At 38.4% G+C, this 13,288-nt stretch overlaps 1 protein-coding gene across 1 annotated transcript in view; it reads right to left on the reverse strand.

Moving 5' to 3' along the window:
* The window catches only part of DOCK4 (dedicator of cytokinesis 4), a 336,163-nt gene that overhangs the window by 85,019 nt on the left and 237,856 nt on the right, over positions 1 to 13,288 (reverse strand). The window contains exons 26-29 of the mRNA XM_054987847.1: positions 11,419 to 11,517; positions 8,650 to 8,744; positions 1,391 to 1,466; positions 53 to 153 (exon numbers count right to left, since the gene is read on the reverse strand). Of these exons, the coding sequence (XP_054843822.1) occupies positions 53 to 153; positions 1,391 to 1,466; positions 8,650 to 8,744; positions 11,419 to 11,517 (371 nt within the window). The remainder of the gene's footprint in view (positions 1 to 52; positions 154 to 1,390; positions 1,467 to 8,649; positions 8,745 to 11,418; positions 11,518 to 13,288) is intronic.

The raw sequence follows: 13,288 nt of genomic DNA on the forward strand, positions 1-13,288 counted from the left end.
TAGGCAATGAACTTTGGAGGCTAGCTCTATGGGAGCAAATAGTGGTACTTACTTTTCCAATACCTTTTTCTTCTTTGAAGGCGTGAACATTTCTAATTGCAGACATAACTGGTTTATAAAAATGACAGCAAGGTAAAAGTAGGAATCCCAAATCTAAAAGCAAGCATAATATTTGGTTATTCCCTTCATTGTCTGAGCTATGATTCCTCATCAACAGACAATGTAGTTATTTGTTTTCCAAGTCTGAGACTATTCTTTACTGATAAACATTGTAATAACCAGGGGTGTACATCCCCAAAAGATTAGGTTTTCCCACTTCGGGTTTCAGGTACTTAAGCCGCTCCAGAAAGGAAACAGCTAGAAAAGTGCTGCTTTCAAGCTTCCTGACTTTTTTTATCCGATGGGAGGGGGGAGGAGGGGGTTGTAGTGCTACAACTCTCTCCTCCTCCCTCCCGTTGGGTAAAAAGATGGCAGGAAGCTGAAAGCATCACTTTTTTTGCTGTTTGCAAAAAAACAGTGCTTCAAAAAACTTTGCTTTGGTATTTCCAAGTCAGCTCAGCAATGCTGGGGCCAATTTGAAAATACCGAATCATTCTGGATCAGAAACCTGAAGCACACACCCTTAGTAACAATCATATCTTAGGATATATGTCACTATCAATTTACAACAGTTAGATGCTGCCAAGACAAAGATCTATTAAAATTCTCGTCTGCTGAATGGATGTGGATGTGCTAGTCTCAGGATGTGCACTGGTAAAAAAAAAATCATAACCCTTGTGGTTTACAAGAGTGAACAGCATGTATTCAATTATGCAAGTTCCAAAGACAAATACTGACAGTTCCTCCCTCCCTCTCAGTACAGACTTCTATATGGACCCTGTTATTCTTGAGGATTTGCTAATTCACAAAAACAAAACTGCAGGGAAGTTCAATTAGCAACTACAGTGTGATGGGGGGACGAGAAAGTCACACTCCACACACCAAAGGCCTCCCTCAGCACTTGCTATCCAAGCTCCTTTAATCAGAGATACTGGGGATTAAGTCTGGAACCTTCTGCATGCTAAGCATGGTTTGTACCCCTGAGCGATAGCCTCTCTCTTGTGCACCGGAAGATAAACAAGTTCCAATATAAATGCCCATTCAACTAGGAAGCATCTAATGTAGTTCTTATTAATGACACAGAGATGAGGGGAAACGCTTTTCCAACAGCACTGCAATGAGATGTATATCTGTTGCCTCAGAAAAATACAGGGCAGTGGAAAGACCACAGGAGAAGGATAAAACTGTAGGACACAGAGCGTTGATAGTATATTGTGATCAGGTGGCAGAATGGACACAGACAGACAGGAAGTCAGAAGTGCTCTATAATGTAAATGGATTACTAATTTACCTTGTAATCAAAACTTTCGTTTAAGAAGTTTTTACGAAGGGCGTCCGAAAGGTATAACACTGTTGTAATAATAACACTAGTAAAAGAAGGGGAAAAGATTACATAGGTAAAAATTCATAGTGGCTAAATTAAAGAGAGTTAAATTAAGTAAAGTGATACCTTATCCAAAAACTTTTAATGAAGGCAACAAAACCATTCTTAACCACTGCGGACTGAAATACAGTTACATATAAAACCGTTCCTAATATTTTGTGGAACCAACTAATCAGTTGTATATTTTCCATCTAGCTCTGTTGGAGTCAAGTATAAATTATTATAATACTTCGTATCAACATGTAAAACTTGTGTAGAATAATAATGAAATCAAGCCATTTAACATACTGCTTTCATGTGCTACTTGCTTTGTCAAAACACTGCTGTCAAATATTTTACAAAAGGCAAGGCAGCCGTCATATTTTGTTTTGACACAACCAGGCATCTTTTCCTGCATGCTAAAACACCCATTTATCAAATCTAGGTGTCTGGGACTAATTACCTCTGTGCTTTGATCTCTCTTAGCACAAATACCAAAAATGTTGTTGGAGTCTTAGCAGCCTGAACTATAGGACATGATGCCACCCCTTCTGCAGCCTCGGGGTCTACCTACTGCAGCAAACGGCAGCCCTGGGAGACACCCCCGGCTCCAGCGAGTGGCCTGCAGGAAGCCTGCTCCACCCATACCTCTTTCCTTCACAATGGAGGCCAGGCTTCTTCTTCCTTCCCTCTCCTGCCTCCCTGTGGCACTGGGTGATAAGGGTGCATGGATGCTTCCCGCCTCTCCACAGGGTGGTAGTTTCCCCACCATACCCTAGGATGCCTAAAATCCTTGGGCCGCCCCTGTGTACAATATACAGCATGTTTCCCCCAATGTACATCTCACAATTCCAGCTCCTCCTAATCTCCCTGCCAGGGCATTGACAGATGTTTTGCTGCATTGTTTAGACATGCTCTGCTCTTGAGAGCAGATGCAGTGCCACAGAACCATGTGCAAGAAAATGTGCAATAACAACGAATTATCATAATGGATTGCTGTGTGTAATTAATTTAATGTGAACGCCAAAGAACATGAGAAACATGGGGGTTCACCTGTTCTGCCCCTTTCCCCCCAGCCCCTGGAAGCATTAAGGAGTGCAGTTTCTTGAGAACTAAGTTCCTGCCTGCTTGCTTGCTTGGGAAGAAACTGTTGCCGTCAAAGGCAGAGCTGCTATCTCCTGCTATGCCCCCTCCCCTCTCTGTGCATTAATGTGCTGAAGGCAGGTAGACCTCTTGTAAACTTGGCTTAAATGTTTTTAATTCTCTAATATCTCTCTCTGTGGAAGAAAAGCGGTTAAAAGTGCCCAGGCAAACAAATTCAGAAAGCTGAAGTTATATCTGCTAATTGCACTGCAACCCGTTATGCATAAATTTCAATAACTGTGTTCATTGGACACCACAGATCTTTTCCTCTAGTAATGGCGCTTTTCTCCAATGCAAGGAGCCTTTGCCCAAACAAGAGATTCTTCTGCCTGAAGGTCCTTGCTGTGGGAAAAAATCCTCCCATTCGTGGAAATGATTCTCAGGATCCAGCCCTATATTATTCATGAAAATGATCAAATTCACCATGTAGCTTCAGGTTGCAAACCAAAGAACTTAGCAGAGAAAGCATTTAAGACAACAAATCCAGTTGAAATGGAATTCAGAATTGTCTCTACCAAATAAACTAAGGCTCATCACCATTCTTTCAGACCTGAGACAAACAGCTGTTTGACATTCAGCAGGCATGTGCTATGTCACAAGCTTAAGGCAAAGTACAAACAAAACCTTCATTTGATTTTCAGAGGTTTTACATTCCAGAAACTGCTAAGGAAGTGCTATTTGCTAGGCACTATGGAGACAATATGCTTTGCTCATCTGTAACAATGCAAGAAAGGGATGTCACACATACTTTTAGAAAATATTTACTGCAAGATTGTTTAGAAAGTTTAGTAAAAAAGCAACTGAACATGAAAAAACAACTTCTTAAATTCAGCATAAAACCAGCACTAAAATCATTAATAAAAGTAGTAATAAAGAGATAAACGGTTAAGAAAAGAAAAGCAACAGTAATGTAATTTAAAACCAGTTGTAAAAATAAAATTAGTAAAAATAATAGAAGAGTCAGTGGAAATCAAGCAAGGAAGGCTGAATGACCCTGGGGAAAATGGCTTTGTCTGATGCCTAAAAAACCCCCCAAGTTTGGTGTCTGGTGAATTTCAGTGGGGAGGGAATTCTATAGTTTTGACACCGTAACAGAAAAATCCTGTCCACACTAAGACTACAAAGAACTGCAAGACACATCACAAACTGCTTTGCAATGAAATATGCTTCAGCTGCAGTGAAGCATATTTCACTGCAGTGGCTGTCCCTATGTGTTTACTTACCTAGTGTCATTGCTCAATAAGCAGTGTAAATATACAATGCTTTGTCTTGCTAGTGGTCAGTTTCTTAGTACACTTAGGTTAAACCACTATACCACAGCCAAGAGGCTTTTGAACACAGGACAAGGAGACCTGGCTCCAAATTCCACTTCATCTACATGATTAATGAGTAGCCTTGGGCAACTTTCTCTCAACTGTTATTTCTAGCCTATAAACTGGAAAGAAGTGATTTTCATAAAGTGATTGTAAGGATTAATGCCTTAGGAACAAGTAACAAGGCTATTCAACACAGATCACCAAATTCTCATGGAAATTGGGCTTGCACACCAGACTGCATCCTATGTAAACAGCGAAATTTCAAATTGTTAAATTACTCATTATGAAAAGAAATGCAACCATTAGTACTTCTGTTTTATTGACGGTTAACAAGGCTGAACTGAATGTTCTTCAAAAGAGACCAAAAAGACTGTCAAATTTTCCAGTAGTATATGCTAAAGGGGAAAAACCCTATACAATACAATCGTTCCTAACTTATGGAAGATTTAACAAACGTCAAACAGTGCCAACTTTTAGCAACCAGCCTTATGCTTACTGGGTTTTTCCAGCTTAGTCACCAACAGCATAACAATACTTGTCAAGCATGCTAAATACTCCAGACTGTAAATTATCTGTGTTCTCTGGCTTTTTAAGCCACTGACCTGGCTGAAAAAAATCAGCATCGTGGCTAGTGATCAGCTCATATGAAAATATATATCATACACTCTGTCTTCTCTGGGAGAGAAAAGGGAGTTTTGAGGATAAAAATAATGGATGATCTCACTGTATTTTGTATTGGTCAAGTTTCTCTATTGCATTTATGTGTCCATATCCTTTAAGCTTGTATTTCACATTTATTAATTAGTCGAGAGATTTATGCAATCTGAAGAGAAACCAGAGTATTTATTCATTAGTATGCATCTGGGACAAAGTTACTATTCTCTGCCTATTTCATCTTAAAGCCACTGCATTCCTCATCACCAATGGGTCGAGGGCCAATCTTAGCTATAACATTCACAGTTTCTATCCCCAGAAAAAATTGTGTCAGCATTTATCATCACTGCTTTCCTTAGAGATTAATATTTCCAACACACAAAGACACTAGCTCAGTTCCTCCATCTATCCTGTCCATTGCCATGCAATTGAGTTTGATTAAACAGACCTTTTGAAACCAATTATCTTTTATTTCTGAAATTACCATACCAACCCCCTTTTGCAGGAGGATTGACATCTCCACCCATAGAGCTAAACATCCCATTTTGTCACTACCAAGGAAGCCAGAAGAGCAAATGTATCTGATATCTCATACAAATGTCATTGCAATATCCAAATGTACACTCTTGAAGCACAAGTGCAACTGAGGTTTAATGGAGGGGGAGTCACTGTGAAAAAAGCAAATATTCAACAAAAATGAAATGGCCACATAGAAAGAAAATGCTGTTTGAATTGGCCCAAGAAGGACGGGAATCATTCTTAAGAATCTCCTGGGTTTTCTCTTGGGTCAATTAAAAGAAAAACAAATGATTTCAGTGGGGACTCAAATAAGATGATGAGACTAAGCACTGTGAGCCTTTTCTTACATTGCAAATACCAGAAGCATTTTCACCGGAAGCTTAGACCAGAATAAAATTTGCATAACTTTCTATTAAAATAAGCTATGTACAAGAGCCAGTTTTGCAGTAACATAGAACAAAAGAAGAAATCTTGAATTGTTTCTATTGGTTCTTTGGCTATGGGGAAAGAGTTGTATTTTCCTGGTGGTAAAATGTAACTTTGTCAGAGAATGAGCTCAAAGTAGGTCTTGGAACCTGAAAGATATCAGGTGAAGCTGAAGAGTATCAGGTGGAACCATGATCAAGTTCTGGCCAAAGCAGCAATTCATTACGACAGCAAGAGAGACCAGCCAAGAAGCCCACTCAGTAGCAACAGACCAGAGTAGCTCATGATAAGACTAGACAGAGTAGTTCATGATAAAAGTACTTTCAGGTATATGACAGAGGTGCCCAGCTTCTATGCTAACATACCCTTGGCTGTCAAAGAGAGCAAGTGAGCATCTCAAAGCATGAAGCTGTCACTCTAAGACAAAGGGATCTATTCCTCCAATGATCAACTGATATCTTCTCAATCCTAGAATACTTCTCTGTGGTTGGAGGAGAGAGAAATGGATGTGCATTTTGTTTCCCTGATGTAAAGATTATGGACTCAAGCAAGGAAGAAGTCAGCAGATGAGGAGTATTCTGGTACCAAAGTCAGTGGGAAAGATGAGACATTCCCATTGCTTTTGGTGCCAGTACACTCCATATCTGCTAACTGCCCTAGAATAAATTCTAGGATGCTGCTTAGGAAGCTGAAGACCAGAACCTGAAAGACAGAATTTTCAGAAATGCTACCTGTACCATATGCAAGACAGGCCGGACAGGCAGAGTTCAGGGGTCTTGAGGAATGGGTGAGACTGATTTTGAAGGAAGGGTTAAGATGTGCTCAGTACTGGCAAGTATTTTGGGAGAGGCTGAACTTTTACACAAGAGATGGGTTCACTTGAATAGCAAGAACGCCTGCAGAACAACTTCTAAACGAAGTCCTCAGTAGAAAACTGATGGATGCTTGTAAATATCTGGTTCAGGACAACTAATTCCAAAGTTTTAATAAGTATTCCACATCATTTGATACAACACAAGATGGAAACTGACAATGAATATACGGAATTACTCCATTGAAAGAGAGTAAAGGATTGTAGGGGGAAATGTGAAGTTGGTGGTCTCCTAACAAAAATATGCAATTAGTCAATACAATTGTAGTACGTGCAACTTGGATTTTAAAAAAGGGGGGAAAGGAATAAGAAAGCTAGGGAAAAACAAGTCCATTAACATAACTTCTTGTCCAAGTAAATTGGTGGGGAGGTTGTTACATTAATATATCTAATTATGAACATGATCAAAACTGTGGATATGTAAATCCAGAGACTGGACCCACGAACAGGCAAGACAGGTCTTTCTGCAAACCTGATGAAAGCTCCAGGTTTACAGAAAAATTTGAACTCTAAAATTAAATAAATAAAAATGGGAGGTCTACTGCCAAATAATAAAAGCAGCACCAGTAGCTTTAAGAAACAAGTGCCTTACACAGTACTGGTAGGCCTTCAAGGCTTGGTTTCTGTTAGTAAAAGGCAGGAGGAGGCACAGCAGGACCCTTTTCATCCAGAACCTTTTTGGCCTTTAAAAATGGACTTACCAAGGAGCAGCCTGACAGCAACCATCACTTGATATCATGCAACCTGACAACTTACCAGGACTGGCTGTTTATTGCTGTTCAACAGTAGCCATCCCATTAAAGCTAGCGTGGTGTAGTGATTAGAGTTTTAGACTAGAATCTGGGAGACCCAGATTTGAATCCTCACTCAGCTACAGAATTGCACTTACAGTGCAATTCTAAGTAGAGATACTCTTAAATCAATGGACTTAAACTGGGGTAACTCTGTTTAGGATTGCACTGTAAGTGATCTGGGGCAAGTCACACACACACACACACACACAGCTTAATCTAACTGAAGGAGTTGTTGCGAAGATAAAATAGATGAGAGAAGAATGATATAAGGTGCTTTGGGTTCCCATTGTGGAGAAATGTGGGTTATAAATCAAGTGAATATATATATATATATATATATATATATATATATATATAGCTGAATATGGGGAACAGATAAAAGTTAATTGATGGGAAGGTGGGAAGGAGAAAAGGAAGCAGGGAAAGATGAGGGGGTTGCCAGGAGGAGGGAAAGAGGAAATAGTGTGGGGAAGGATATGTGGGGAAATTAGGTGGCCTATGGAAGTTCTTGTGGGTTCTCCACTACACAACTGGGCCCAGCCCAGAGCCCGCCCTGTATGACTTGTATAAGCTGCAAGAGGGAGAGGAGAAGGGAAAGCTGAAGACATGAGGGCAGATAAAAGAAGGCTGGCTGGTGGGTGGGAAGAAGAGAAGGAAGTAGGAAAAGGGGAAAGGCTATGGGAGCCTTCAGGGAAGGGAAGGAGGAAATAGCAGGGGACGGGGAAATGAGATGCCCCTCACAGGTATTTGAGAGTACCCCGCTTATATAGAATTATTAGGCAACATTTGCTGTTTAGGCAATTCTTCTAAGTATTGTTAGAAAAACAATTCCTATTGAAAAGTTAGCAGAGTAGTGAAATATGAAGTTCTTTGTCTTGGAATTAAATAATAAAAATTTCACCTTATTTGTAGACTTACTGGAAAATCAAACACTGACAAATTGCAAGGGATCAAGATAGAGAGGAAGATATGCAACATTATAATACATATAAAATCTGATTCTCCGGATTTGCTAGCTAAGTGGAAGGCAATTCAAGGAAGAAAGTCACAAAAACTATGGCCTAGAAATTATCAGCCAAAAATTTAACAGTATGGCTTTATTATTTAACATTCATAACCATTTATACTTTTGAGCCACTAGGAATGAATATTCTCAATTTCTGCAGAAACAATAGGGTTCTATGTTATACCTGCATGCTGAAATTTTAATACTTTTGCTTTATTTTAGCAGACAGCTCTTTATTAAAACATTTTGGTGTGCTGCAAAGACAGACCTCTGTCTTCATAGTAATCAACTTTATCTTGCATTGACCAAACTGTATAAACAGAAATGCTGAAAAATATTTCACATGGTTCATGTTTCAAGGCTGCAGTTTTATGACCAAGTGACGTGTGGGAAAGTATACGCCTATCTAAATTATAAGCATTGTTCCCCATCTGTTTCCCATGTAAAAGAAGTCTTACTTGTTAGCAACTAAACGCATCACTGTCCAATCTTTTGGAAACATCTCAGGTCTTAGTAATATTCGAAATACAGTAAATATTTGCAACAAGAAATCCTAGGACAAAAAGAAAAAAATAGATATTATTCCACAGGTAAAGGAAAAATGCATTAAAAAGTTTTAGCAAGAACATCAGATAGTTCTAGTTAAAAAAAAATTCTAATAGTTCCTAAGATTTCTGTTTCCCCAACTGCTTACTTCTCCAGGGAACATTGAAGAAATTGGGACAAAATGATTTAACATGCTTGAATGCTAGTTAGAAAACAGGTCATGTTTGTATCTTTACACCAAAATTGTATTCACACTTGATACAGCCCACAAATTGTTTCCACTGTCTGTCTTTGTGACATATTACAGAGGTGGATCTTTTTTTCCCCACTGACATCAGATTTAGTTTTCACCAAACACCATGAATAAAAATATTTAAAAGAGCTTACATGCTGCAAGATCATTGTCTACCATCACATAATCTTGGACATTAATTTGTACGCCAAAGGAACCCTTGCCATTGCTGAGATTCTGGGAACGTTATAAAGCACTAAAGAAATCTTTATTTTAAAAAAGATGTTATGCTTAATGCTGATTTAAGCATTCAAGACCCAGCCATTGTTACTGCTGAGTAGATTGGGGGTGGAGGGGGATGATATGGTGATCCTTTAATGCTGTTTTTAAAAAATATATCATTTTTGTTTCTTTCACATGGTTATTTTTTGTCTTTACCTTCTTTTGTATTAAATACAAATTATCAATAAAAATTCCTAGATTACTGTGTGAATGACAAGATTGGTAACATAATGGTCTGCTAGAATAACATCATGAAGTGTTGTCTTATGTCCTTTTGAGACTACCAGTTTGTGTACCCAAATAAAAAATGCACATGCAGCTCACTTGTTGTGTGGGATTTAGACGTTTTCTCTTACCAAGAATTGCTGCTAAAGATGTAGTTCTTCATCTAAAGAGGTCTTAGCAATTGAGAATGCTGTCTAGAACATCAACATGAGTTGACGGTATATATGATAGCTCTGATAAATGATACTATTTTTCCTGCTGTTCCTGGAACATGTTATACTTGGATCTTGATATCAGCATCTGCCAGGATATGCACAAGAGGTCCAACCCAATTAAGCACAAACGAAGAGGCGGAGAAGCATGCGGGATCCAGCAATGCATACTTTGTCTCAAGACTTCAGTTGGACTTAATATAATTTAGCCTTAGATGGGCAGATAGAGATACACAGATATACACACGAATATCTGCAAAATTTAACACCTGTAGGAATCACTGCCAGGAAGGTCCACTTGTGTCATGGACCATTTGAATTGCATTGTAATGGTTCTCCATACAGATGCATTCCTGGGACAGCAAAAGGGAAGTCAGGTGGAGACCATTTGTGACATGTGAATTGACTCTTATATTGAGAGTGGGAGAGAAGGGAGAGACCTACCACATGAACATCCATTTCTATGCTAGAAAATGCCAAGTGGAACCACAAAAATAATACTGAAATAATAAAATGCCCAGAGGCAGCAAGCCAATATTATTATAACTGGTAATGAAATCATGTGATATTAATGGACATGATGATATTTCTTCTTATACTTCTGGAGCAAAGTCTGGAGCACTTTACTGGAAACTATTTGGATAATATTCATAATCTGTTCACTTCCAGGTTTTTACTGGAAGGGTGCCCATGGTTTGGGAGGTTACTTAAATTGCAAATAGAGGAACAATCTAGGAGGAACGTATGCTTGTTTCTCAGTCTGTCAAATGATGCTTATTGCATTGATTCATCTGTGACTAATAGGAAATATGCAATATTGCTACTGATGCCTTTTTCAGGGAGTTCTAACTGTGCTGTTGAAAAGGTTCTCTGGTTCTTCCATGAGATCAGAAATGAACTACAAAAAGCAATGCTGTTCAAATGCTTATTTTCTAGCCTGAAAAAGGAATGTCTGTTCAACTAAGTAGACACAAAATGTATGTTTACCCTCAGGCTCTGTATTTCTATAAATCCAGACATTATTATTCATCATCTCTACAGAAGTTTTAAAGATAAACAGTTTTTAAATAATTCTGATCTTATCCTTCATGGCAGAGCCCGGATTTTAACCAGAATCTTCCACAACAAAAATGGAATACTGTTTGCTGGAGCCACATCAAGCCTCATTCATGAAAAAGCTTGCATTGCAAATTTACAAGTCTCTTATAGAGATGGGCACGAAAAGAAAAAAAACAAACATGATGTTCATTGTTCGTTGCCATACATGAACAGGGACTCACAAACAACCACGAACATGGCCCTGTTCACAAACATGTTCGTGGTTGGCTGTTTGTGGGGGCCAGCAGGCTCTCCTCCAGCCATCATCCAAGTCAAGATCCCTACTGCACCACTCCCAGAAACCTGACCCGAGCAGGCACCAGGAAAGGTACCAATAATAAATAATAGCTTGGACACAGAGCCTGGCAGCAGACTGGGCTGTTCGTGGCTTTTTTTTGTTCATATTGCTGCTCGTGCCCATCTCTAGTCTCTACCTGATCTGAGAGAATAGCATAAGAACAATAAGCCCTATGATATAAAGGAGCACATTAAACATGTTCCGTGTTGTGCTTTACATGTACAAATAGATGCCATCAGCAAAAGGGGAAAATTGTGAAAAGACCAGGAAGTCGAAAGGGGTAGAAAATATTCTCAAGGATCAAAAAATTAGTCTGCTGCTTAAGAATACTTACTCTCAGTTCATCTCGCGTCTTGAATCTTTCAAGAAGTTGCTGGTAATGTCTGTCAGTCATTTGTCGTAATAAAGACAACAGACATGACACGAATTCTCCCTAAAAATTATATACACACATATATATATAAGAGAAAGATAAAGCATTACAACAGAAATAGGTAAAAAAAATTAGTGACAGCTGGGCTTTTATACTCACACTCACACACACACACACACACAATGAAAAGCAGCAGAGCATCTCTGTGAAAAGAATTACCTTTAACCTATTATATTTTACCAAGTTGTTCATTTACTTATTTATTTTAAATGTCCTTTCCTTTTAAAAATGTTTTAAAGACAACTCACATTTATTTCATATTGCATTCACTGGGGCTACTGTCTCTTAATGTTAGAGGATTGCATTGGTTTCCTGGGCAGAATTGCCTAGGAAAGTCCTTTTGAAGAATGGCCATTAACCTATTGTATTCTACCATGTTGCTTATTTTTAAAACCAGGATCCAGCAACCTACATTTATGGCAATATTTACATAATCATGCATCTCTTTCTGTTGTATTCACATACTCATGTGTCGATGCACGCATTCAATCTTTGAGCTTGAAAACCAATTCACTAATCCAAAATAAAAGAGAGAAAAAATTCAATGGGTACTTTGCCCATTTGTGATCCACTGGACAAGAGAAGACTTTGTGTAGGATAAAATCTCAGTGCCTTGTGCCCTTTGGTTATAACACTGCATCAATGATAACACAGACATAGTTCAGCATAACATAAGTTTCAGCAAAAGCATGTGGAAGGAGATTATAAAAACAATCCTGTCTTTAGGCTTCTTCCTAAATTGAGGCAATCATGAATCTGAGATGGAAAGTCTAGTCTGGTATTTCAGCCCAACTCCACCTACATTCTATACAATGCATTAATTTATCTTAAACATAGAATGGATTCCCAACAACACGTGAACCTGCCACCTACACTCAAACCGGGCGATGTCTTTCTTCACAAATAACTCAGAGCATTTGGCTCAGTATGTTGCCATAAGCAAATACAGTACTGCATGATCTTGCTACACAACGGTATATAATTGCCTTATGCTGTGCTATGAGTCACTTAAAAATTATGTATTTGATGCAGTGCTTGAAACTTCTCTGCACACATTTGGCTTCCGTAATGCCATGCAAGGATCCAAGAGTATATTCTTTAGTTCTGCATATAAATAAGGCTACTTAAAGAAAAGCTTTGTACAAACGGAAATTCTCAAAATGAAACTATTTAAATGAAACAGAGACAAGTTGAAGCTATACTTATTCCGCAATACTTATTTGCCAACACTTGCATGTGCTAATTGTTAAGTAAAAGTCAACACATATAGCAGCATTACAGCTTTCGATAACATAAAGAACTACACAATCCTATAAAAGTACATTCTTTCAAAAGTAAAGCTTGCAGCTTAACTATGTCAATATCCCATTAATTTCTTCCCTGTTGGAGGAAATGGAAAATTAAGATGTCATGTTTTATTAAGATCATCTATAAAATATTTGCTCTTAGTACAACTCATTATTTTAGAACCCATTTGTCATTGGAGGGTATTTTTTAAAAGCCTCAGCAGTATAAAAAGCAGCTCTAATGAAAGCATGAATCGACAAACGTTGCTCTGAAAACTTTGCTAAGTGAACAAAATAGGTCAGTAGCTCTTTTAAAACTCTTATATGCCTCCCACTGTGTAAAATTCCTACCACTTCAACGAAAGCAGAGCATGACATTATTTTACCTACAAGGTTCCCATTCTGCTCTCTGAAAAATAGGACTTGAACTTGCTTGTATATATTATTGCTTGTATGTATGATTGAATGAGGTGGATTTACACTTC

Source organism: Eublepharis macularius, chromosome 9 (assembly GCF_028583425.1).
Source record: "Eublepharis macularius isolate TG4126 chromosome 9, MPM_Emac_v1.0, whole genome shotgun sequence".
NCBI classification, from domain to species: Eukaryota; Metazoa; Chordata; class Lepidosauria; order Squamata; family Eublepharidae; genus Eublepharis; species Eublepharis macularius.